The sequence below is a fragment of the Crocodylus porosus genome, unplaced genomic scaffold (genome assembly GCF_001723895.1).
Source record: "Crocodylus porosus isolate Cpor-Errol unplaced genomic scaffold, CroPor_comp1, whole genome shotgun sequence".
NCBI lineage: Eukaryota > Metazoa > Chordata > Crocodylia > Crocodylidae > Crocodylus > Crocodylus porosus.
The window spans coordinates 22,811,744-22,839,422 of record NW_017728913.1 but is presented as its reverse complement, the minus strand read 5'-3'; the positions used below and the strand labels follow the sequence as shown (position 1 = coordinate 22,839,422).

At 44.1% G+C, this 27,679-nt stretch overlaps 1 protein-coding gene across 1 annotated transcript in view; it reads left to right on the top strand.

Annotated features, from left to right (window-relative positions):
• The window catches only part of LOC109309602 (probable ATP-dependent RNA helicase DDX60), a 92,454-nt gene that overhangs the window by 26,328 nt on the left and 38,447 nt on the right, over positions 1-27,679 (top strand). Inside the window, exons 15-24 of the mRNA XM_019534344.1 lie at positions 3,895-4,047; positions 7,769-7,918; positions 9,501-9,620; positions 10,827-10,922; positions 18,513-18,628; positions 21,015-21,148; positions 21,333-21,442; positions 21,545-21,649; positions 21,737-21,865; positions 26,595-26,722. Coding sequence (XP_019389889.1) covers positions 3,895-4,047; positions 7,769-7,918; positions 9,501-9,620; positions 10,827-10,922; positions 18,513-18,628; positions 21,015-21,148; positions 21,333-21,442; positions 21,545-21,649; positions 21,737-21,865; positions 26,595-26,722 — 1,241 coding nt within the window. The remainder of the gene's footprint in view (positions 1-3,894; positions 4,048-7,768; positions 7,919-9,500; positions 9,621-10,826; positions 10,923-18,512; positions 18,629-21,014; positions 21,149-21,332; positions 21,443-21,544; positions 21,650-21,736; positions 21,866-26,594; positions 26,723-27,679) is intronic.

Genomic DNA, 27,679 nt, shown 5'->3' with positions numbered 1-27,679 from the left:
AGTTTGTAGGCGGCTACCAGATCCCCTCTCAGTCTTTTTTTGTGGAGGCTGAACAGGTTCAGGTCCTATAGCCTCTCCTGTTGCCCCTGATCATGCAAGTGGCCCTCCTCTGGACCTTCTCAATGCTATCCACGTCCCTCCTGAAGTGCGGTGCCCAGAACTGGATGCAGTACTTCAACTGCAGCCTGACCAATGTCGCATAGAGCGGGAGGATCACCTCCTTGGACCTGCTTGTGATGCATAGCAAGGTGCAGTTAGCCCTCCTGACTGCATACCCACATTGGCAGCCCATGTTCATCCTGGAATCAGTAGTGACTTCAAGATCCTTTTCTACCTCTGTGCTGATGCTGTAGGTATTCCCCCCCAGGTGCAATACTTGCACTTATCTGTACTGAAACCCATCCTATTCTCATCCGCCCACCTCTGTAACCTGTCCAGATCTAGTCGTAGCCTGTCCCTCTCTTCTAGCCTGCTCACTTCTCCCCACATCTTAGTGTCATCTGCGAACTTGAACAAGGTGCTTTTCACCCCCTCATCCAAGTCGCTGGTGAAGATATTGAACAGTGCAGGCCCGAGGACTGAGCCCTGGGGGACCTCACTGCCCATGTCCCTCCAGGTCGAAAACGACCCGTATATACCCGTATATACCCTTGTGGGTGAAAGGGCTGAGTAGGGCAGAATTCACTAGTGAGTGCTGTGGGCCAAATGAAAGTGCTTGGTGGGTCGGATGCAGCCTGTGGACCGTATTTTGCCTGACCCTGATGTAAATGATGAGAAAATGGGGAAAAGTGCCAAAGGTGCTAGGGAAGTATGGGCTGGAAGAATGGACTGGGCTGATAGAAAACTGGCTGAAGCATTGGGCTCAGAGGTTAGTAATAAATGGCTTGATGTCTAGTTGGCATCTAGTATCAAGTGGAGTACCCCAGGGGTCGGTTTTGTTCAATATCTTCACCAACAGGAGCTGGAGCTCAATGGTTTAGGTGCCAGGGCTCATGAGAAGAGGCTGAGGGAACTGGGCTTATTTAGTCTGGAAAAGAGAAGGGGATTTAATAGCAGTCTTCAACTACCTAAAGTGGGGTTTGAAAGAGGATGGAGATAGACTGTTCTCAGTGGTGGCAGATGACAGAACAAGGAGCAACAATCTTAAGTTGTGTCAAGGGAAGTTTAGGTTAGATATGAGGAAGCATTTTCTCACTGGGGGGTAGTAAAACACTGGAACAGGTTACGAAGAGAGGTTGGGGACTCCATCCTTGGAGGTTTTTAAGACCCAGCTTGACAAAGCCTTGGTTGGCATGATCTAGTTGGGAATGGTCCTGCTTTGAGCAGGGGGTTGCACTAAATGACTTCCTGAGGTCCCTTCCAACCCTAATTTTCTGTGTTGCAGTTTGAGCATTATCTTTTCTTGGGACAAAATCAGATCAGTTAGAGCTTCATTGAAAGTGTTGCAAATAAAATCAAGGAAAACTGATAATCTTGAAGACTGGTCCTCAGGAATCTGTATAACTTGAGACTGTGCAATGATTTTTCAAACTGCATATAATCCTGCCTTATATTAGCAAAAAAGCTCCCTTTGACGCATGAAATATCAATTAGCTTGAGCCTGGGAGGCTTCCCTTCTCTCTTTGGATGACGTTCCATTGAATAAGATATGCACTGCAACAATATGGTGTTAAGTCCATACTTTTGCCTACTGTAACCTGATGTAGGCCTCTAGACAGCCTAAAATGCAGTTGGGTTTTCCTTTAATCAGGATTCAAATAGGACATATGCACCCACTTCCAAGAATATAAAACTGCTTATTAGTTACTAAGGCTAGGGACAAACATTACACATAAACCAATTTAAGTGATCAGAAACTGGTTTAAACCTGTAAGAGAACAGATGTTCAGTGCACATAAACCAGTTTGAAAATGGCTGAAACCGGTTTGAGATAAACCTAGTTGAATGTAGTATCAGACTTAACTGATCTGGCTTAAACCAGTTTATGCAATATGTGTCCCATACCCCTTGATGGTTTAAGATAAACCAGAGTCCCTCTTCTGCTCCCCTTCTCCCTTCCCCACTCTGTGCTAAGCAGGCATTCCCCCATCCCTCACAGACACCTCAGCATTGGCTAGCAGACCACACACTGGCTACAGTTTGTGCTGAGGGAGAGACTGAGGCAGGCAGGCTTTTTGGATCTATTCAACAGGTAGCTTAATGTCCTTCCTTGGAAAAGCTGTTGAAGAGCTGTTCATTCCCCCACTTTCCCTCACCACTCCCTGCTAAGCAGAAATTCCCCCCTCCCCTCTGCCTCGCGGAGAAGGTATCTGTGTATTAGCTAGCAGACCACATGCTGGGTCCATGCTGAATCAACAGACAGAATCAACAGGTAGCTGGTAATGTCCCTCTGTTTTCTTAATGGGGTGATAAACATTGAGATAGGGGTGACACTATTATCATCCCCCTCACCCCCTGGCTTGCAGGGAAGGCTGCTGTAGTGCCCTCCAGCTTCCAGCCTGAGCCACTGCAGGCATCTTCCTGAATTTCCTCAGTCCAGAGGGAATGTCTGTATGCTTGGAAATCAGTTCAGCTTAACCAAGTTAAACTAACATGCAAAGTTTGAATCAATTTAGGCTCAGGCTTTTTGAATTTCTGTCCCTAGCTTAAGGGGACGTCTGTAAATGTGAAATCAGAAATCTTACTGGTCAGTAGGGGAAAATACACTTACTAATTACTGGGAGAAATCACTCAGAGTAGAAAAATGTTACCTACTTTACAGCAGGTGCGTCAAACGCACCAACTTATTTGGCCCTACAGGCTATTTGAATGGAATGTGGTCAGCCCTGTGGGCTGGATTGGGCCCATGGACCCCTGCCTCCCCACATGCTGGATCCAGCGCACGTGGTGCTCACTTTGGTAATTCTAGAAGTGTGCCACACATGGAACCCCAGAGTAGCTGGGACCCATGTCCAGCATGGGTCTTGGACTGGTTGGAGCTAGTGCCATGCCTGGATCATGCATCCTGGACCAATTGTGGCAGGCTCTGCATGCTGCACATGTCCCAGGCTGGCTGGAGCAGGCACCATGTATGGCACATGTCCCTGGCCTTGTGCATAAGGGTGGTTTGGTGCACTTTACATGAGTCAACTCCTGACCCAGGGGCATCACCAGGAGCCAATTTATATGACTCTTTAAGGCTGGATATGGGCCAGATCTTTGACATCCCGCTTTACAGTGACTGTGTTTCATTGAGGCATGTTGTCCATGCAATTCCATGGTCCACCCTGAGTCAGTGCTACTTGAAAAATGTAGAGTTCTTTTCATTGGGAGTTTTTTTGGTAACAGAACTGAGAGGCAGGTGAATCTGCTTCACTCTCAACTGTGGTGGTCATGAAGGCTGTCAGGACACAGGATTGGCATCTGCTAATATTGCTCTTCAGAGGAATCCTTATGTGACTAGGCATCCCAATGGCAATTGATATGGACAATATCTTGGGGAAAAAACCTGCAAAACATAGTTATTGTTTGCTAATAACTATTTTTTACTATTTAGATGAAGCTGCCACACTAGAGTTAACAGACTTATCAATGAAATTTGTAATCAGCTTACCATGAAATACACAGACCTTGCTTATAAATGCATGCACCATATACATTCAGAATTTGAGGTCAGATTGTGCACTCTGCATATAGTATTCCCATGGATATCTGAGTTCATTCATTGGTCAAGACTGTATTTACTGTATAGGCTTGTGAATACAAGTGCTCAAAGTCATCTAAGTTATTTTATGCTCAACAGATTTGTTTGGGAAACTTGCACCATGTTTCATAGTTGAGAAAAGTCTCGTCCTTGTTTGCAGCACATCTGTCTCCAGTTTTGAAACTGACTTGAATTTTAATTTGACCTTTTAGATCACAGAAAGAAATAATGAGAAAATTGCCAAATACGCTACTGAAGTAGGAGCATCTCGTTTTCAACTACAGTATATGGGTTCTTTCTTGTTCAGAGATGAGAGGCGTGATCCAGATCCCAGAGTACACAATTTTATACCAGACTCATGGCAGGTAATGGCACATTGACAGTTTTTATATACTGCTGCTACAAATTATTTGTTAAGATTTTCTTTCAAATTTTACAACGAACGAGATTCAAGAATAACAAAAAGCGTATTTCATTCTCTGTCACTATTGTAGGTCATATCCTTTCATTTATCCCTTTCCATTCTTTATTCTTCCATTCTTTTATGCATTATACCTACTCTAGGTCTGACTCTTGCCTGAGACAGGTTAGCATCAAGGGTCCAAGACAGTAGCCTCTCCTTCTGAAGACACAGTAGCAATGTTCTGTTGAAGGAAGTGAAACTTTGTATGGAAATAGGTGGTCAGACCAGCAGAGAGTTATGTGAGATTTGGCCCTTAAAAGTACTTTGCTCAGGGGATTAACCTGTTATTTCTGTTTGTCAAGTAGGAAGCACAATTATGGCATCCCTCACAGATAATTATAATAATAGTAATAGTAATAATAATATGATGTACTTACACATAATCTGAATATAATTTTAAAGATACTTATTAATTAAGAGGAATATGCTAATAAAGTGCTAGCTATTTTTGTTATATGAGGGTAGAGAGTAATAGTTTAATTACATTCAGTGTAAATACTTCATTTCATTGTAATATCAATAATGTGCATAAGGGCTTTTTAAATGTTGCCATTTCATTGATTTGTCCAAGACACAATCTTATTATCCTTATGTCCATAAAACTTCCACTGGACATAGGAGTTCAGGACAAGAACCTGCCCAATCTCAGGGTTTTCACTGGAAATTACTAGTTTTTATGGAGAAAATCTCTAGCCTGGAGAAGTACCTTCTTGATTGTCTACTATTCCCTATTCCCCCGTGTTTAGGAAAAAATTGACCCAAACTGCTTTATCATAGAATCATAGAAAGTTAGGGTTGGAAGGGACCTTAGGAGGTCATCTAGTTCAACCTCCTGCTCAAAGCATGACCATCCTCAACTAGATCAACCCAGCAAAGGCTTTGTCTAGCCAGGTTTTGAAAACCTCCAAGGTTGGAGCTTCCACCACCTCTCTGGGTAACCTGTTCCACTGTTTTACCACCCTCCTAGTGTGAAAATTTCTCCTAATATCTAACCTAAACTTCCCGTGTTGCAGCTTGAGACCATTGCTCCTTTTTCTGTCATCTGCTACCACTGAGAACAATCTATCTCCATCCTTTTTTGAACCTACCTTCAGGTAACTGAACGTTGCTGTTAAGTCCCCTCTCACTTTCCTCTTTTCTAGACTAAATAAACCCAGTTCCCTTAGTCTTTCCTCATAAGTCATGTATCAGCCCCCCTCATCATTTTTGTTGCCCTCTGCTGGACTCTCTCCAATTTGTCCACATCCTTTCTGTAGTGTGGGACCCAAAACTGAACACAGTACTCTAGATGTGGCCTCACCAATGCTGAATAGAGGGGATAATCACTTCCCTTGACCTACTGGCAACACACCTACCAATGCAGCCCAGTATGCTATTAGTTTGTTTGGCAAGAAGGGCATACTGCTGGCTCAAATTCAGCTCCTTGTCCACTGAACCCCTCAGGTCCTTTCCTGCTGAGCTGCTGCCCAGCCAGTCAGCCCCAGCTTGTACTGGTGCATGGGATTGTTCTGTCCTAAGTTCAGGACTTTGCACTTGTTCTTGTTGAACTCATGAGATTCCTTTTGGCCCAATCCTTCAATTTGTCTACATCACTCTGAATCCTATCCCTACCTTCCAGCGTATCTACTACTCCTACCAGCTTGGTGTCATCTGTAAACTTACTGAGGGTGCACTCTATGCCATCTTCTAGGTTGTTGATGAAGACAGTGAACCGATCCCTGGGGCACTCCACTTGATACCATCTACTAACTAGACATCGAGCCCTTGATTGCTACTCTTTGAGCCCGATACTCCAGCCAGTTTTCTGTCCACTTCACAGTCCATTCATCCAGCCCATACTTCCTTAGCTTGCCTGCAAAAATGTTGTGGGAGACCATATTCAAAGCCTTGCTAAAAAATCAACGTACACCTCTTCCACTGGTCTTCCCACATCCACCAGCCAGTTGTCTCATTTTAGGCACTGCCAGCCTTTTGGTCACCAGATCACAACTTCAGCCAGAAAAGAGGCCTAGCTGAGAAATGTTCACTTAGCTAATGTAGTTCTCACCCTTACCCTGTAATAATTAGACTGGGGAAACAGGCTGAATCCAAAATAGCTTTCCCATTTGACACATTTACATCTGTAAAAAATGTCACTTGTTTGAATTGGTAGATATGCTGGGGGAGCAGGAAGATGCTAGTGCTACCCCTATTCCTTCTTCTAAACAGCTCCTAGAAATGTGTGCTGGGGGAAAAAGGGAAGAATAATTAAATTCTGGCAACTGGGGGATACGAAAGGGGAGAGGAAAATTAATGCTGGTACCTGAAAGTAGGAGACAGGTCTGGAGCTGAGCAATGCTATTGTAATCATTGTAACACAAGAATAAATTACTACATTACAGAAAATGGAGAATTATTTATTTCTAAGTGATACGCAGGTTAACTGACTTCATACTCATGCAGTTTCAAGGCCAAGACAATTTATAATTAAAAATTAAAGTGTGATATCACAACTACTACACTAGTTAGGAGAGAAGATTGTTATATTAGAACTTTAATAAGCATACTTAACATTACTTGTGTGGCGGGCCAGTAGGGGGTGCTCCTGCACTGAGCCAGCCACCTCACTAGACCCAACCACCTTCCAGGCTCTGACTGCATCCTTGGGGGTGCCTCATGTCTAGCCGACCCCCTTCCTGGAGCACACTTGCTAGCCTTGGGGTAGTGCTGCCACCACCCAGGGTCTGGAGTGATTGTGGCTCTGTGCCGCCTGGGAAGCAGAGGCCTAGTAGTCCTTGAGGGTACTCGATCAACTTCAAGAACTTGGAGTGCTTCCCTCAGTCTGAAGCACAAATAGTGGTCTCCCTTAGTCAGCTGAACCAAGGGAACCCCAAGGCATAATCTAGCCCCTCTCCCAATAAGTCTCCCACACTAGGTACAAAGGAGAACTTTATTGGTTACAAGGAGTAGGTTTGGAATAGGGTACAGGGTAGAGCAATATCAGAGAAATTCCATAGAGCAAACAGGGTGGCTGGGTAGCCTTTGATCATGCATCTGAGTTATTGCAAGCTATATATAATCTACTTAGATCTCAGGTAGCTTACTCATGAGTATCATCCAGTGGCAGGTAGAGATTCCCTCTGGAGGCATGCAGTTCAGTGATCATGAGTTTCAAGAGAGAGAGCAAGTTTCAGATGGTCCAGCTCTTCTCTCTCTGAGTTTTCATCATGGTTACTCCTCCTCCTCCTGGGCAGTCCTTAACTTATATGGCCCTTATGACCTCATTTACCTGGTCCGATGGAGACCAGCACATGTTGGCTGCCAGCCAACCAATTTGAAAGGCATCACTGGTTGTCGGGCAGACTGCTCAGAACAATAGGGAGCCCAAGCCCCTCAACCCGGTTTGTGGTGCCACTCACATAGGCAGAGGGAACAGGTTTCCCACCTCCCTCAGGAAGGTATCCTATTCAGGTTACAACTCAAGGTTATGAGATGTCTGCCCTTTACAGTGACCATGTTAACCAAATTGTCACATAGCAGAGTTTTTGGGGAGAGACAGAGGTGACATTCTGTCACAACTTGTATAACCTAAAATCCACACATAAAATATGAGATGTTTTGACCTAAACATTCTTTATGTTTAGCGAGAACTTCTTGATGTTGTGGACAATAATGAGTCTGCAGTGATAGTTGCTCCTACTTCATCTGGGAAAACCTATGCATCATACTATTGCATGGAGAAAGTTCTGAAAGAAAGTAATGAAGGAGTAGTTGTGTATGTTTCTCCAACAAAGGTATGGCTACGTATGATGTTCATTTTACATACTTACTACACTGTTTTCTAATATAATGATCTCTGCTTGATTAGTCACTAAATAGTACATTGCTGTGGTGCACTAACTAATAAGAGCCCCATTGATTTTTACACTAATTTGTCATCTATTAATTAGCAATTTCCAGATACTCATACAGACTAGATCCCGGTGGAATTTGATACTTGGTTGGCTTAAGAGGTATTTTTCATATCACCTCTTAAACTACCTGTTGTTCAAAAATCATAGGATTCTCTTCAGTTTTTTTTCTTGAATCAACAAAACTTAGATGATCAACTATTCTGTTTGGCAGAATTATTTTATATTTTGGGAACTGGTGCATGTAAACATGCAAAACAGAAACCTTTGACTGATTATTTTACTCCAGCATAAACATGTTATTCTTACAGAGTAAACATTCTAAATTTTTGTGTATAATCTTGTAGCTTGTCATATTGTGAGTATATGGCATACACTCAGTTTTTTCCTGTGTGCTCTGTCCCTTCCCATCATGCAACTGTCTCTGGATGGGGGTGGGTTAGGATTGGGGGTTTGCAGTGCTCTGCAGTGGCAGAGTCCTGGGGCAGAGCAAAGCAGTAAGCAGGCACTGGGCCCTACTTGGTGGACTTGAAAAAAAATTTTGCAGGCTGCATCTGGCCCACAGGCTGGAGGTTGCTGACTCCTGGTTTAGAAAGATCTTTTAAGGATCCCATTTGATATACAAAATGTTGTTTGTTTTAATAATTATTCACCAAATGGACAGTACTAAATGTCTAATATGTCAAAGATGAAAGTAGCATATTAGATAAATGGTCAAAGTATCAGAAGTATAGGACCATAGGAAGTGCCATACTAGATCAACTTTTGGCCCATCTACACAAATATCTAGTGTCCAGCAGTGGCACCAGATATTTGAGAAAGATGCCTGAATCTCCATACTAGATAGATGTGGGGAAAAGTGTTTGTATAAAGGTTTAATCTAATAGGCAGCTATTAGCTTATGGGTTTTTATATTTCTTTCAAAACTATATATTAGTATTCATTCTTATAATTCTGGATACTAAAACACAGAAATACAGGAATAGATATATGATGCATATGTAATTATATATGTAAAACATACAGGTAGTTTTTCCTTTATTTACAGTCACATTTTGCTCAGGTTAAGGCTCTAAATGACATTTTCATTTGCAAATAAAGCATGTATGTGCATAAATTAGGAATGATTCTACTTCAAATATTTTGCCTGCATTTGAGCTTCTGCTTGATAGAAAATTATGACACATAATATAAAATATGATACATGGTCTTTGGTATTCCAAGAAAAAGGATAAAATTCAGAATTAATATTATACATACCAGTTCACACAACATCAAGTTTCTTCAAAGTAAATGGAATTAAAACATACCTTGCAATTTTGGTGTTATAACATTGGTTGGTAGTTTAAATTAATATTGGTGTCAAAAGACACGAAGCCTCTGCTTATCTCCAAGTACTGTATAAATTTAGATGTATGTTTCCTGCTTACTTTATTAATGTCCTGCTTTCACTAATAATGACTAGGCCCTTGTTAACCAAGTAGTGGCAACTATATATAATCGATTCACCAAGACACTGCCTCATGGAATAACAATATGTGGAGTTTTCACAAGGGATTATCGCCATGATGTCATGAACTGTCAGGTATGTTGCTTGAGATGTATTGTTGTGTGTTATGTTAATAGTGAGTTTTGTATTTGGGGCTTCCCATGGTGGCAACTGGTGCCCCTAGGCTCTCACTTCAGCGCTAGAGGTGCTAGCAGTCACTGTGACCAGAGACCGGAGTTCTTATTGGGATGCTGGCTGCATCGGTGGGAAATGCTGCCATGTGGCAAAAGTCTGCAGGCTGGATGATCAGGCTTATCGGTCAGCTACTTGACACCTCTACCTTATAATCAGAGTGTAGTTCTGATTATAAACGTGGCATGGATATATAAGGTTCAAAAGAATTCTAAATAGACTTGCCTACCAGAAATACTGTCACCTGCAAAATTTATGGTGGTCATGAGGGGCACCTGCAAGTTGAAAAGAAATCAATCAACGGCCTTTGTGCATGCAATAGTGCAAGGGCAGTGAATAAAAGGGACTCTCATCTCCTTCCCTCCAACACGTCCTCAGCAATGGAACCTAAATCTAATACTATTTTTAACTTCCTTCAATTCCATTGTCTCCTGTGCAGTGCTGAGCTCAAGGCTGAGATGTTTCAAGAGGGTAAAAAGTCATAAGAGCACTGCGCAAGTGAAATGGCCCACCTCCCACCCCCAGCAGCAGTCAAGTAATATGTAGACTAAGAGTACAAATTGGAGGAAGTTGGTATATATCCTGGCAAGGAACTAAAAGGGACTCCGGTGAGTCCTTTTCTTGCAGTAGCTACCTTAAACTACAAGCCAAGATTCAGCTTATATAAATAAAGAGCCCTTAACCCCAAGCAGTGTGCTTACCATGAAAGAAAAGTTCTAGGGGCTATAAAGTCTAGTAGAGACTTTGCTATTGACTTTACATGGAAGGAGTTCAGACGCAATGATGATGGGGTATAAAACTGTCAGATAAGTAAGGCTAAGCTTCCTAAATATATAGTTGTACTATAGTATTGCCATGACTTACAGATTTAGAAACTCTGGTACCTATGCAATGAACTAAAACTGATATTTGTCAAGCTCTTAACATCAGGAAGCCACTTCAGGTGTTTGCTCATGGGGAGAGGAGTCTTCCTTGAGCAAAATTTGGTCAGAGCCTTGAGGCATGCAACAGGGCACTGGGGAGAAGATCTGGTGCTCTGGGGTCATCCTAGGGGAGATCGGGTTTTGTTACATAGCTTGAAAGTAAGAGGTCACAACAATTTCTTTTCAGGTACTAGTGACAGTGCCTCAATGTTTGGAAATCTTGTTGTTGTCTCCACATTGCCAGAAATGGGTGAAAAGGATAAGATACGTTATATTTGATGAGGTACGTACCAGAGATGATCCCAGCAGGGCCTTGGGCTAAGTAGCCTGTTCAGGGCTCCCCTCCCCATCCCATGGCACATTTATGCCAAGGAGTGAAAGCCCTGGCACACGGGACATGGCGGGAGAGGTGGTGGCTGGAGCTTTTGGCTGGAACAGGCAAAGGGATGACTGACTCACTGGTGGGGGGGTGGTGCTAAATAGCAGCTGTAGCCTCTCTGCCCAGCTCTGTGGAACCCCCCAAAGTGCAGGGCCTGGGGCAGTTGCCCCAATTCACCCCACTCTCCCCCCCCAAGGATGTCTTTTAACAACAAGCAAGCAAGCAAATGAGTCACAGATTGAACTTTTCAAAATATTCATTGTCACAAGCAGGTGCCAATCTTAAAGGATATAGTTGTCATTTATTGTCCGAGGAGAATGTTTCCATTTTTGTCCTCAACTCCCATAGTCCTTATATATCCTGGCAAGAAAACCTAAGTGTCTGCAGTGGCACTCTATCGCAGACACTTATGTGCAGTTGGAGCAAAGTCGGAGCAAAGTTAATAGAAAAGTTGGAGCAAAGTTAATAGAATTTAACTTTCTTTTTGCCTTTTAAGTGATCCCTTAAAAAGTGTATTGTCTTTAGTCTCCAGTGAAGGAAGTGGATTATGAAGAAATGTTAGGCTTTTAATTGCAAACATTTCAGAATATAGAAATTTACCAAAAATTGTAAAAAAAAAAAAAAAAAAAAAGCCATGTCAACTCCCAAAGTTGACTTCTAAAATAAAATTTAGTGTTAGACTCTGTCGGTTTCACTTCCAGGTGTGTTTTAAGTGCCTAAGTGGCACATGTGCCATTTTTATAGTTATATACAGTTTGCAATTCAACTTTTGCCACACAAGTGTACGTCCACCCACTGAGCATGCTGTGCTCTAGATGGGTAGGTATGCAGCAACACATGCTGGAATTTTAAGTGTTGTGGGGTGGGGACATGATTAGTGAGTGTTAAATACTGGAGGAAAAAGATCATCTCATGGGTTAGCCCAGTTACATAGTGGTTAGGGTACTTGCTTATGGTGCAGAAGCCCCAGGTTTCATGCATTGACTCAGATGGGGCTTGAAACTGAACCTCCTACTTTCCAGAAAGTGCTTTAAACACTAGACCACAAGTTAGCCATTCTTCAAAACCCTCTCCATCCTTCTTGAAGCTGACCCTTTAGGAAGCAAAGGGAAGGGATATAAATGGAAGCAAGCAAGCTGTTAAACTTTCTTTATTAAATCTGAAGGCCAATAGTGGCCATAACTACTTGAAATGAACATTATAAGACATTATCACAACATACCTTTTACCATATTTTCTTGCAAACAACATGCCCCCAAATAAGACACACATGTTGTTTTGGGAAGGCAGATGAAAGAAAAAATGATTTTTCTAGTCATGGCTCAGTCCTGACCTGACTACAGAAACAGAGTGAAGTTTGCAGCATCCGTAAGAGCTAGTTTTAGCCATTTTGCATCCCTTGCTGAACTGACAGCAGCTCTTGGCTCAACACTGCACTGCCAATCTAACAGCAGTGTCACTGTGACCCTGGACAGTGAACTCCACTCTTCTCTTTTATGGCTGGCAGTGAGAGAATTAGGGCTTTCATCCATGCTTCCACTCCTCCATTCCAGCACAGAAAAAAATCAGCTTAACTGCTTAAAACAGGTACCCCAATTTGGAGAAATGATTTGGTGGAAAAAGGTATGTGTAGCATGCATATTAATACAGTATTAGATGGCAGTGTTAAAATAAATATTACCAACTACACCCACATAGTACTTAGAGTTACAAGCATTTGATCATACTAGGTAGAACTGATTGAGCAATGGAGGTGCTAACTGTCCTCTGCTGGTTAGCACTAGCAGATTAGCTCACATTAGCAAAGAACTGATCTTTCTACCTCTATTTTATCTCCTTAGATTTCTCATTGTTTCATCTTCTTTACAGTTCCAGAAATGTGTCAAATATCCATAAATGCCTACCCTATTATTTCCAAAACACAATGCCTTCTGCATCCCTTGTTTCTCTTCAGTCCATTCTTAGATGCACTATATCCAAATGGTTCATATTCCAATCTCTTCGTTTGTCTGCCACCTTTCTTTTTATGTTGACATACCAATAATAGCTCCTTTCTTTTATTTGTTAGCCCTTCCACCTGGACAATTTTAGCATTTTGACTGTCCTCTCTCTGGCTCCTTGTTTGTATAGTGCTTTAAATTTGAACATGTGGCATATTACACATAGGGTTAGCCTTTGGCCAGGTCCTCCAGCGTCCGAGGGTGGACTGTTTTCTCTCCCGCTTCCTTCCTGCAAAAGGACTCTGTGACTCATGCTGAACTCCCTTGCCCCAAGATGCAGCAGCAGGAGACTAATGACTCCCTTTCTTCAACTAGTTTTCAAGGCTGCTTGTTTAAGAGAGCCAGTATGTAAGCAAACAACTTGACATGTTTTACTTTCACACAGAAGGAATTTGAGAGAGGGGAGGAGATGGGGGAGGAAATCTGTTTGGAAAACTGTGAGCAGGGCAAGGTGGGGAAAGAAGAAAAGAACTTACCCAAAAGCACCTCATAAGGTGTCTTGTGAGAGAGTGAGCTACACGGTTCTTGTTCCCCACTTTTGCACCAGTCTCCCCTGCTTTGTGCAGCTCCTTTACCCAGGGGAAGCCCAGCTGATAAACAGGTAAACTCAGAGCTTACTTTTCATTAGCAGCACAGCAGAAGCTGGGGAAGGGTGAGGGGCAATAACTCTTTCCAATAGCTCTTTAACTCCCTTTGCTGGCAGGTGCTAGCAGAGCAAAATCCTAGGGCACTTCCCCCCACCCCCCAGGTACCTTGCCCTGTGAACGTGAAGCAGGACACATGGACATTTCCACTGAGCAACATTTCCTGTTTCTTGAAGGACACAACATCTTCTAAGGGCCCCTGTGTCTTTTTCTTTGTTTAAACCATGGATTCCTGAAGGTCTGATCCATGCTGAAGGTGAACAATAACAATATATTCATACATACCATCACCTGTTATATAATAATTGTATGTTAACTCCTTAATATACAATGGCAGGGCTGTCTAACTAGTCCACCAGAGGTTAGCATGTGGTCAGTGGGCAACTGCTAGGGTGACCATCATAGAAGACAGTACAGTTGCCCTCTGTCCGCTATCAATAGGAAACCAGATGCCTTTATGTCCTGTATTTTTGTCTTCAAAAGAAAAATAGAGGACATAAAGGCATCAGATTTCATATTGTCAGATTTCATAGGTGGGGTCCTAGGAACAGCCGTGAACTCCCCTAGTGCCCCCTACCATGTCAAGCTGGTGTCAACGCGCCCTCACCATCTTACCTGCCACATCTTTGATTTAGTATTGTTTAAGGGAGGATGCCTTTTTGTCTTCTTTGACACGGTGCCCTGATGTATCCCGGTCTGTGCTCTGTCTTAGGTGACTCGGTGCACTAAAGCCTTAGGGGCTACGCGTGGCTCCAACCACCCCTATACCATGCCTCAAGCCTCGCAGATGTACCAGATGTTGTCTGGTCAATTCTCCTCTCGGCGCCCTCATGGGCACCCCTTGGCTCATCTTGCAATTGCCTGCGCCCTCATGGGCACCCCCTGGCTTTTCCACAATTGCCTGCACCCCCATGGGTTCCCTGGGCTTGTCTCACAATGACCCATGCCCTTGCGGATGCACACTGGGGCTTTGTCCACGACTGTGCCCACTCTGGGGCTTCTCGCCTGTGCCCACTCTGGGGCTTCTCCCCTGTGCCCACTCTCGCTTGGAGCTTTCCTCGCACCCGCCTGCACTGGGGCTTTTCACAATTGGGGCTCAGGTGGCCATAGCCATGCCTGGCCCCCAAATCCCCTCCTCAGGTCTAAAAGTTCCTGTGGGGCTCGGCCTTGCCTGGCCCCCAATCCTCTGTGCCCCTTCTCAGGGCTGGGGTCAGTGCACCCCTGAATGTTGTACCCTCTCTGGCACCGGGGTCCCCACACTACAGCTGAGCCCCTATGAGGCCTCCTCCAACCCCAATAGCCTCACCCAGTCCTCTGGTCTTATAAAACTATAAACAGAAAACTCAAGCCCCTGGGCTACAATGTAAACTCTAAGCCATCTGACTAACCATCATTCAAATCCCTACTAGGGCTTCCTCTACCCGGTATCCTCGTACAGAAGCTGCTCAGGCCATCAGGCTTCTCTACTCTGCTTACTCCAGCAGAGCTCCTTCTTCCATGGCTACTAGTGGAGAACTGCCTCCCTGGCCTCAGCCTGGATTGTATTTATATATGTCAGGCCCTGCCCCCTTCCGGTCAGCTGACCAACTGTGGTTGCCCCAGCAACCAGCACCTGTACCTCTTTATAGGAGCAAGGCACTTCAGTGCCCTGTGACACATATCAATAGAGGACAGAGTAGCAGAAAACTGGATGTTCTCTATAATGGCCACCCTGGCTACTGTCCAGCTGCTGCTTCCCCACTTGCTCAAGCTGAGGTGGTGGCTGGGTTCCTTGGGCTCCCCTTCTCTCCTCCAGCTTCCACTTCCTGTCTGTGTTCTTGGGGATAGGGCAGTGCAGTAGGAGGGGGCTGGGCTACCCATGCTATATTCTTGGCAGGGGCTTCAGGGTGCCTGTGCTGCACAGTGTAGACTCTGGTGGTTTTGTGCTGTGAGTGCTACATGTATGGCAAGAAAAGGAGCTGGGTTGTTTGCACTAGGTGGACTAGGTTGCACTAGGTTTGCACTAGGTGGAGTAGGGTTGTTTGCACTAGGGTGTGGGGTTGTCTGTGCACATGGTGGAGTGAGGGAGCCAGGCTACCTGCATTGTGAGCATGTTGATACATGCATTTAGATATAGTATGCCTAAACTTAATGTGCCTTTGCTTAAGGCACATTAAGGTGATTTAGGCATGTGTCTACACATTTATGTGCTAAAGTGCATTAAATTGAGGTGCAAATAGCTAAGTTGCATTAGTGCACATGCAGACATCCTAATGTTCATTAATGCAGCATGTATCCATTGATGCACACTGTGTTAATGTGCACTAGTGCATCTGCATGTGCGCTAATGCGACTTAGCTATTCGCACCTAAATTTGATAGCTGCTCTATGCAGGTATCAAATTTAGGCTTATGTAGCCTTGAATCACCATTTTAAAGGCACATTATGGGTGTACACATGTAGGCACGTGCCCTTAATGCGCCTTAAAAATGGCAATTTTAGCTAAGCCTGCTTAAAAGAGCCATATATAGATATGCCCTGTTTGTGGCAGATGGGACTGAGCTGCCCACATGATTGGGAGATGGGGCTGGGGAGGACAGCCTATATGGTGAGCAGTACATGACACCTACGGCCCCTGGGTCTGTGGCCCACACAGCTTGTGGCTCCCAGCAGCCCAGACGTTGGACAGCCCTGTAGTACAGCATGATTCCTACACAAGCCAGTGGATAGTCTTACACAAGTCACAAGACTCTGTAAAATGGATGCTCCCCTGCAGGCTCTGGGATCTATCTTATGATCCTCTTCTTAGTGGGGCAGAAACTTCCCCAATACTTATTACAGGCAGTCCTCGACTTATAACATTTTGAGTTACAAAGTTTCATACTTACAACTTTTAGAAATTGACACCCTGTTTCAACTTTACGACGTTAGTTTCGACTTTACAACACTTGACCCAATGTGACACCATGCCAGCAAACAAGTTTGCTGTGTTGCTCATCTCCCTGGAGAACATCTGTCCAAAATTCCTTGGACACTATCTTTAAGAAAGCAGACAAGACTCCAGGAAAACCTGCAGCCAAGACTCCTGAGAAGACTCCAGCTAAGAACCCTTCAAAAAGTCCAACCAAGAGCCTTTCAAAAAGTCCAGCAAAGTCACCTCAAATAAGTCCTTCCAAATCAATATGATTGCTATTTACAATATAAATACATTAATGTACCTATATTACTCATCTATAATTGATCAAGTACAAAATGCTGGGGTATTTTTGGTGAAAATAGGGTATTGGGCCTTGGTTCAGGAACCAATCCCCCATTTATAACATTGCTTCTTATAAGAAAATTGGTTCCGAGTTACAACCTTTCGACTTAAGGTGCGGTTTTCAGGAACCAGTTGTTTTGTAAGTCTGAGGACTACCCATATCCAATGAATAGTAAATCAAGGGTTTAGATAATGCCTAACCTCTAGCTTAGGGGTAAGGGCATTTTGTTGGGAACCTGGAGCTTCACATTCAAGTCCTCTCTGTGAGGTTAGAACCAAGTTCTCCTGCTCCCTGGCCAAGTGCCATAACCTCTAGGCTATTGCCTTCTAAAATGCAGGCGGGCGAGATATAATTTGAAACTGTAAAGTGCCAATAACTGGATTTGGGATTCATTTGGATCCATGTAATATGCTATGTCGTCACATAAAATGAAATAGGACTCTGTTATCTTTCTTCTTCAGCTAAGCTGCTAGTGTTGTCAACAGGAACCTGCGTATAAATGTAGTATTGAGCCTTTATAGGTTGATCCAATATTTACTGAAATCAATGGGGACTTGATGGCATATGTAACCATGTCTCAATTATTGGCAGGCATTTTGTGAAATGAGCTATGTTTGCAAAATTTGTATGTAGTATAACCCCCTTATAAGAAACCCCCATGGTACCGAGATAAAAATTAATTAAAAGCACCCATTTTTCTGTATTAGGGTTAGTCGGTTTGCTTCATCCTTATAATGAAAAAATGTGTTGCTGTTGCTGGGGCTGTTTTAATATGGGGGCTGTTATAATAACAGGGGATATTATAATACAAGACAGAGTAATTCTGCTTTTGGCGACAGATACTGCAAATGATGTGTCACAAAATGTTTTTTTTTTGCCAGCAAGATTTTCCTCATCTCAGGCATTATGAGATAAGCCTGAGCATTCCTTGCCCAACTACGCCTGCAAGTACACCCCAAATCCAGAAGTTCCCTGCTGAAGGGTACTTTCCAGTGCTTAGTTTCAAGTATGCCTGATAGTGGCCAGTGAGGGGGCCTTGATATAGTACAGGTGTGGATGAATGGGGTGTGGATAGTGTGTGTTCTGGCCTGTCCTGGCCAGGACACAACACTGTCAAAGTGTAGATAAATCCTTTAAAATTCCGTATTGATTCTGTTGTCAGGTTTCTCCATAGCAGATTCCGTGGGAACAAATCAGTCACAGAAAAGCTGTCTGTATTAAATAAGTTGGTGGGAATCATGCTGGATTAACACATAGTCCAAGTAGGCACATGCCTAGGACCCTGAGTTGTGGGGGTCCCAGTCCTTCCCTCCATGGCAGCAGCGCAAATGGCCCAGTCACTCTCTCTTCCTTTCCCTCCCCTCTGCCAGCCTGCCGCAGTGGTGGCTGCTTCCTAGCAGCAGCTCTGAGTCCTGCTCCCTGCTGGCGGCAGCGCCGAGGTGGGGGTGGGGGTCTTGACTGGCCCAGGGACCATGAGTTTGCCTAGGGTCCATTAAAGGGTTAGTCTGGCCGAGTTTACAGATGAAGGTATACTACATGTAAGAACATTTAAACTATTTCCTCACTAATATGTGTTTCCATATTTTTGGCTGTGTATCTTTTCCAATATAGGTACATTGTCTAGGTGGAGAAATTGGAGCTGAAGTTTGGGAGCACCTTTTGGTTATGATTCAGTGTCCATTTCTGGCTCTGTCTGCAACTATCAGTAATCCAGACTATCTTACTGAGTAAGCCTGAAGTTTTCTTATTTTTAAGAGCATGTGAATTATTTAAATATAGTATGAGAAAATTACTTTGGAGGGTAAAATGTGAAACAGGTGAAAACGTTCCTTTTTACGTAAAAATATCTTTTTCTTGCCAAGAGCAACCTTTGACTTTCCTCACTTCCTTAGTTGTCCCTAATCCGATTTTGATTCCTACTGCGATGGGGAAAAGCAGAGAGCAAGTGAGCATCTGGGAAGAGGCAGCAAGGAAGTGGTTGGTTTATCAACTCCCTAGCATCTGTCTTCTTAGCTTTGAATTAGAATCATGGAAAATTAGGGTTGGAGGTCCTCTAATCCAATCCCCTACTCAAATCATGACCACCCACAACTAGATCATTCCAGCCAAGGCCTTGTCTAGCTGGGTCTTAAAAACCTCCAAGGATGGCGATTCCACAACTTTTCTGGGTAGTCTGTTTCAGCTAGACAACGCTTTACTACCCTCCTAGTGAGGACATTTTTCCTAATATCTAACCCAAACTTCCCTTCCAGCTACTTGAAACCATTGCTCCTTGTTCTCTCATCTGCCACCACTGAGGACAGTCTAATTCCATCCTCTTTGTAACCACCCTTCAGGTAGCTGAAGGCTGCTATGAAATCCCCCCTCAGTTTTCTCTTCTCCAGACTAAATAAGCCCAAATCCCTCAGCCTCTCCTCACAACTTGTGTGGCCCAGCCTCCTAACCATTTTTATTTCCCTCCCCTGGACTCCACAATTTGTCCACATATTTTCTGTAGTGGGGGAGAGGTGCAAAACTGGACACAGTACTCCAGATGTGGCTTAACCAGTACTGAATAGAGGGGAAGAATCACTTCCCTTGATCTGATGACAGTGCTTCTACTAATGAAGCCTAATCTGCTGTTAGCTTTCTTTGCAATATGGGCATGCTGTTGGCTCATGTTCAGCTTATTGTCCATTGTAACTCCCAGGGCTTTTTCTGCAAAACTGCTGCATAGCCAGTTGGTCCCCAGCCTGTAACGGGGAATGGGATTGTTCCATCCTAAGTGCAGGACTTTGCACTTCTCCTTATTGCATCTCTTCTTTTGGTCCAATCTTCCAATTTGTCAAGGTCTCTCTGAGTCTTATCCCTATCCTCCGGTGTATCTATCTACTACTCCCCTCAGCCTGGTGTCATCTGCAACTGTTGAGGGTGTACTCCATCCCATCTTCCAGATTGTTGAACAAAACTGGCCCCAGGACTGACCATTTGATACCAGCTGCCATTGAGCCATTGATTACTATCTTTTGAGCCTGATGATGCATCCAATTTTCTATCTACCCTACAATTCATTCATCTAATCTAGACTTCCTTAGCTTGTTTGCAAGAATGTTGTGGGAGACTGTATCAAAAACCTTGCTAATGTCATGGTATATTATGTCCATTGGTCTCCCTGCATCCACAAAACCAGCCTCCTAATTGCGTTATAGACGGCAATCAGGTTGGTCAGGCATGACTTGCCCTTGGTGAATCCATGCTGACTGTTTCTAGTCACCTTCTCCTCCTCCAAGTGCTTAGAAATGGATTCCTTGAGGACCTGCTCCATGAATTTTCCAGGACTGAGGTAAGACTGGGTGGTCTCTAGTGCCCTGGATTCTCTTTCTTCTCTTTGTAAAATATAGGCGCTATATTTGCTCTTTTCCAATTGTCTGGGGCCTCTCCTAATTGCCACGAGTTTTCAAAGATAATGGCCAGAGGCTCAGCAATCGCATCAGCCAATGACCTCGGCACCTTTGGGTGCATTACTCCTGGCCCCATGTACTTGTACACATCCAGCTTTTCTAAATAGTTCCTAACTTGTTCTTTCACTGAGGGCTGCTCACCTCCCACCCAGGTGCAGTAGTATAGGAGCTGACCTTACCTGTGAAGACAGAGCCTTTTCCACATTACCTTTCACTAGGTTGCCTTCCTCATTCAGTTAATTGTGGTCTGGTAAAGTGCCAAAAGTTGACTTGTACACCTGCTCACAAAACACACATACACCTGCCCCAGCCCACAACTTATTTATAGTGGCAGTCATCATTTTTTGGTGTTCTTTTCTTTTCCAAATCTAGTCATAGCTACATTCAGTTTGGTTGAAATAAGAATGCTTTGAATTGCTAAACTTTGCATTATTTCTAGAACCAAACTCAAATCCTAGCTTTTCTTGTAAGGTTCAAGAAAGTTTGTTTAAGGGAGTTATTTGGTTAAAGTCTGTTTATTTGTACAAACTCACTGAATTTAGCTGAGGTTCAAACTTTAATAACATAGATGCAGATGCACATAATTTGTCTTTTTCCTGGTACAAATGCACACAAGTATTTTCTTTAAGGTATTTTACAGCTCCAGTGCCTTTACTGTGTTCTAATACTGTAGGTGGCTTCAATCAGTAAAAAGATACTGGCAGGAAGCTGAGGGTAGAATGAAAGAAGAAATGTCTACATCTGCCATGAAACATGCAAGGACGCCAAAGCTACAAAACCCCAAAAAATCACATAGAGTTAGATTAGGTTTGTATCAGAACATTTTTAAATATACAAATCAGCATTTGGCTCCAGCCATACAAAGACTTTATTTTAAGTACTGTGAATAGTCTCATTGGAGTAAAAAGTCTTTGCAGGACTGGGACCTTAATCATTAAAAGAAACAATCATGGGTTTAATTTGTAAATAATGTTTGTTCTCCTAATAACAGTGCTGCATGGAGAAAGATACAATGATCTAGAAAAGTATGTGTGTTCTGTTAAGGATGATGATTTTGTCATTGAGCACTATCACCCATGTGCTGCCCTAACAGTGGATCATGTAAGTGTAATATCAAGACCAAAATGGTTATATCAGTTATATTAGCCAGAGTAAACACAAATAAATTATTCTGCTGAATCTTTTTTCTTCATATACCTGTAGATTGAGAAATATGGTATTCCTTCAGATCTTGCCTTATCTCCCAGGGAGAGCCTTCAGCTATATGACACAATGGTAAAAGTCTGGCGGAAGTGGCCAAGAGCACAGGTGTGTGTAAAAATTAGCTGGGGACTGCTGGTTTTTTTAAAAATTGGTAGAGCAGTTTGCCACAATTTTATTTCTGGTGTTTTTTAGGACTTGGATCCTGAGGAGTTTCTCTCTTTCAAGAATAAAATAGTAATAAAAAAGGCAGATGCAAGGAACTATGAACATGAACTGAAGAAGGAACTAACTAACTGGATTGCACGTGGTCAAAAGGATAAGGTAATGAAAAATCTTAAAACTTATCCCCTTGTGGGGTGTAAATACAATATTAATGCAGTAAAATTGCTATGCCATTAATTAAAAAATGTCAGTATTTTTCATTTCTTTTATTATAATTAGAAAACATTTTCTAGTAGCCTTGTGTGATTGTTTTTTATGGCTGCTCAAAACAAAACAAAAAAACCACGCTATACTTTAAATTTGGTGCACTCTCATGCCAAGCCCAGCACATGCCCAGAAGAGGCAGCACGTTGAATCAGCTTTAGATAAGAGTCAAAAAGCCCCACTGAAGTGTCTGACCTATACAGCCGCTGCAGAGCCAGGTCAAAGTAACATGCTGCTTCTTCCAGTAAACTGTTTTTTTTCCCCCATGTCTGCAAGCATCATATATATTTTGTTAAACTGGAATGCCAGCTGTGGCACAGTTATTGTTGAGAATCCCTTTCTGTATATAGACCCATTTTTAAGTGTTCTATATACCACATGCTTACTTAGATTTTTCTGAAATTTTTGTTTAATGCAGGCAAAGGTAGGTTTGAAATTTGACTTCATTTGAAAAAGAGGGGCATTTGATCCTTGTTAATTTAATGAGCCTAAAAAAATTTAACCCAGCTTATTTTGGTGCATTGCATTTGTGTTTGCCTGCCATAGGCTTTCAAATGAATTAAGTCCCGTGTGTAATTCCCCGCAAATTGCAGCGGGGGAGCCAAATACCAATTTACCCCCCTTAATGTCTTTCCTAATGAGTTACAGCAGGAGGCACCTGTTCACCAATAAACCTGCCTGCCTCCACAGTCCCTGCCCCCTACCTCCAGCCGGGCATCTCACGTTAAATCCCGCCCCCCCCAAACCCCACTCCAGAAAAAACAGCCTTTTTTAAGCTTGACAGATTTTACTAGTTTGTATTTGCCTACACCTAGGTATCAGAACATGGCTCTGAGTGTGTCCAAACTAGTTTCAGTTCCAGGATTTTTTGAATAGCATTTACCACCCTCTATGGGAGCAAAATTGAAAATAGGCATGAGCATAACTTGTGAACCAAATGAGTAACGTTTGTATGTACAGAAGAACCAAAAGGCTTTCTATGCTTCCAGTTTTCCTGTGAGTGGATACTGCAGTGCATAGGCGCTAACTCTTATTTTTGCCGGGGGGGGGGGGGGTTAAGATGATGGACATGTACCCTCCACTCCCAGTGTAGGGGGAAGCAGGGTGTGGGCACAGGTGATGGACGGGGAGGTAGGAGGGCTCATGACTCCTGAGATTCCTGGGCCCACAGTGGCAGGTGGGGCTGCAGGGGCCCCCCTCTGCAGACCAGCAGGCAGGAGTGCTGCACTGCCATGGCTGCCAAGGTGAGGTGCCCCTGCCCACCTGGCAGCAGTGAGAGGGACAACTCTGCACTGCTGCTGCTGCTATCACTGCCGCACCTCACCTTGGTGGCCATGGCAGCATGGTGTTCCTTCACACATCAAGTCCTACCTGCTGGACCGCAGAGGCGGCTCCTGCCTGGAGCTAGTCCAGCCCTGCACCACATGTGAGTGTAGGAATCTTGAGGGCCACTTGACCTCTTTGCTGTGTTGCCTTGGGCCCTTGCCCCTCTCTGCCACATCGCACATCCTCCCCCCATAAACTTACTTGGAGGGAGCTATGGGAGGTACCCCCTGATTCCAATCGCCTTCCTCGCTTCCCTCAGCCCTGAATGCTGCCAACCTGCAAGGGGAACCTCACCATTTCCTGTGTTTTTCTCCATTAAAGGAGACAATCCCTGTTTTTTCTCCATGAATGGAACACCCAGATCCCCGGCCTCAATCATCGTTCCTAAGAAATATTACATACTTTTCCTCAGGTTTGGACTCTGACATCCCTCTTCCCAAGGGGAGCCTGGGCCTTTGGCCCCCATATACTCAACGCCTATGCCAAAATGTAACATATTATAGCTGTTGACCCTGGCTTAATTGAGCCAGCATCAGCTTAAACACATCCTTAAATCTATGGACCACACTCAGGGAGAGAAAGGCATTGAACCTGCTTCCTGGGCAAGTGTTCTATCCAGAAGCGTAACTGTACATTATTGGCACCCTGGGTGTTGTGGAGGTGTTAGAAGGCAGTGGTGGCAGGAGCTAGCGGGTGCTTCTTTCCTCCATATAGGGCCAGTGGTGGCAATACAGTGGCATAGGTTGCTGCACTAGTGTGAGCTATCCTTAGGGGCTTCCCCCCTGAATCTGTGCCTGAGGCTAGTGCTCTTGTCACTTTCTCAAGTTATGCTACTTTTTCTAACCACTAGAATTTTGTATAAAAAGGTGAGTACCACTTTTTCTTCCAGCTTTGGTCCAAGAAGAAATTGGAAACAAGTCCTTTTTCTGAGGGTCTTGATTCTGCATATGTGATTTAGGTCTGTTCTGAGTTGCCCCCTGAACTGGGTCCTTTAGCAGACTCAAGCAGAGGAGTGCTGGGTTCCTGGATCCTGACTGAACTTAGGCTGGGACAGTTTGGGACATGTACAGAAGCAGAACTGAAGGCATCTGGAGAACTTACAGGTCATATAGGGGTGCACTAATAAATTTAGGCATCTCCAGGCTTAAGCAATCACTGGGTGCATCTACACGTGCCATTAAGGCGACATCATAAACTCTGGTGCAGTTTGCACTGGAGTTTATCATGGCACCTTAATAGCACATGTAGATGTTCAAACTGCTGTGATTCAAGGCACATGTGCAGATGCTGCACCTGGCACTTCAGCAGTTTGAACCAGTGTGAAGCAGCCCCAGGGTGGCAGGGGACGATGGGGGGTCAGCCAGAGGCTGGTTGGAGGGCCTGACCCAGCTTGTGGAGCCCTATGGCTAGGAAGCAGGCAGGAGTCTGGCCTCCTACCACCTGGGCTGACTGGGCACAATATATGCCCAGGTCAGCATTTACTCTTGCATTTAGGCACAATTATTTTTGTTGCTGTAAGATAGTACTGTCCCTGACAGTACTACCCTATGGTGGTGCAAATTAGTTTACTGCTGTTTAATAGTGTTTTATGTGTAAACTGTGATGCTTTACACCACAGCAAATTAGTCTAGTGTGCAGGTAAGTGCATGTGTAGATGAACCCACAGAGTGGTTTTTCTGCATTTAGGGACCTAATGTCTGCCTGTCCCATGTTAGATCTGGATGGGATCCATTCCCTATTTGGATCCAACCCAAAGCTGTTATTATGCAAATTTTGATATTTCTTCAGGTGTTCTTAGATTTTGTATTTTCACTCTGTCGCAGGGCACTAAAGTGCCTGCTCCTTTAAGATGAGAAACTGCCTAGGGAGAGAGCCCGAGGAGCCAGGCAGAAACCCCAGAGGTGTAGGTTACTATGGCAGCTGACTGACAGGGGAATTAGCCTGCACCTGCACTCAGTCAGATGACTGATAAGGAGACAGGGCCCTGGGCACATATACACCTCAGGGCTGAGGCTAGCAGGAGTTAGTTCTCTGGCAGCAGCCAGCGGAAGGAGTCTGCAGAAAAGAATCACCCAGACATGCTGTGGCTGCCTATAGAACTAATGGGGCTCCCGGAGCTCACTAGGAACCCTGGGCTACAAGGCACTTAATGCTTGGGGGAAAGTTTGTATCTTTTAGAGGGATAGAGCGTACCCTAGACTGGTTGTATTATGTTATAGCTCAGGGGCTCATTTTGGTTGCTGTTTATAAACTGGTGGACTGGATCGAGGCTACTGGGGAGGAAGAGGAGGCGGCCTTGTTGGGGCCACACTACAGTGTGGAGACCCCAGTGCCAGCAGGGGGGTGCCGTGACAAAGGTGCTGTGGAGAGACCAGCAATGACAGGGGGCCAAAATAGACTAAGGCCTCGGGGGAACAACATTTAAATACCATCTGCAAGGCTTGGGGCATGGGAAAGGGGTGGTTTTGGAGCCACGCATTTAACCCATAAGGCTGATAATGTCCCATGTGTCATCCATTTTGAGCAGGACCCAAAAAAGGGTCCAAGAACCCACAGGGTTCAGTGGGGTCCTTCAGGACTGTGTTCAAACAAACTTGAGGGCAGCCTCCCTATTTATTATAATTACCAGCAAGACATGGTAGGTGAGGAAAAGTGTTCCCATTGGGCAAGTCACTGAGCCCTCGGGCATTATGGTCATCCCTGGGGACCCCACGCCGTGACACACTCCTTTAATACTAACCTGCTAGAGACCACTGTTTTATGCCACCCTGTTTGCTAATCCAGTCAGCCTAAGTGGTTCAGAGAGGCATGAGTTTTTTTTATAGGGAACAACCTAACTCATTAGATGCTAGGAATTTGATGAAATAGCATGTTGCCCAGCTCATGCTTCTGAACTACTTAGATTCTAAGGCTGCCTGTACACAAGCAGTGCGGCTGCTCCGGTGTGCTGGAATTCCAGCGCATCCAAGCAGATTCAATTAACTGCTGCAGTTGCCACACTCCAGGAGCCTTCTCTGTTTCATGGATCAGCATCCCCACACTTAAAAATGGTGGAAGGAGTGCTGGAACTGAAGGTTATTGAGCAAACTTTAGTTCAAGTGCCTCTGCTGCCACTTTTAAGCATGAGGATGCTGATGCATGAGACACTGCAGCACATTAATTAGAGTGGCTGTCAGAGACACTCTAATTAAAGCGCTTTCCACCCCACCACCAGAGTATGTATAAAAGTGTCCTAAGGTGTTACTGTGCCCTACCTTCTGCCTAACTAATCTAGCTAACCATCTTTGTACTTGGCCAGGTGCAGGAGCTTCTGGAGTGTCTTAAACCTCACCCCACTGATTGTCCAGAAAATGAAAAGCAGATCAAATTTGGTCGTTTTGTTGAAAAATTAAAAGCCATGGATAAACTGCCTGCCATATTTTTTATGTAAGTGTGTAGATTCAATATGTGGTAATACATATTGCTGTCAGAGTTAAAATGATAGGTACTGGTGATAAGTACTGATATGACTCAGCAAAAAGTACAGTGTCTTACCAGCTCCTTCCTTCCTTCACTCCTACAAGATGTTAAAAAGTCCAACTGAGGTAAATTGGAACCATTTTGTTATCGTCTGAAAAGTCAGAGTTAATCGTGCAAGAATCAAAAAGGTTAAAGGAAAGTTAAAATTTAACACAGTGAACCAAATTGAAAAATGAGGTCTAATTCTTGGCTGAGTTCATCTTATGCTGTCACTTACATCTGCATGTAACAGACTGAAAACTACTTGTGTATTCATTTTGCTAAGGTATGTAGTCTAAGCACTAAGTAGATGATACACTTCAATCATATAAGTAATCTCATTGTCAGTACTGCTTACTGACAATGGGGGTAAAAAGAAGGTTCCAGGTAATGTGGGGCCCCTGCAGGATGCGTTGGAAAATTTGGTCATCACACCAGACGACAAAGCTAACATGTTTAACGATTTCTTTGCCTCTGTCTTCCTAAGTATGGACCAGAACAGTCACCTCCCTGCTGGGCCCCCCTCGGGCCCCAGGGGAGGCACATCTGGGCCAAGGGTTAGTGAGAAACTAGTTAGGGAGCTTCTGGAGGGACTGGACGTATTCAAGTCAGCCGGCTCGGACAATCTCCACCCTAGAGTTCTAAAGGAATTGACCCAGGTCATTGCAGGACCCCTGGCACGGCTTTATGAGCACTCGTGGTGCTCTGGTGTCATGCTGGAGGACTGGAAGAGGGCCAACGTGGTTCCCATCTTCAAAAAGGGGAAGAAGGAGGACCCGGGAAACTATAGGCCAGTTAGTCTTACCTCGATCCTAGGCAAGCTGTTTGAGAAAATTATTCTGGCACACATCCACGAGGGACCAGCAGGGGACTGCATGCTTAGGG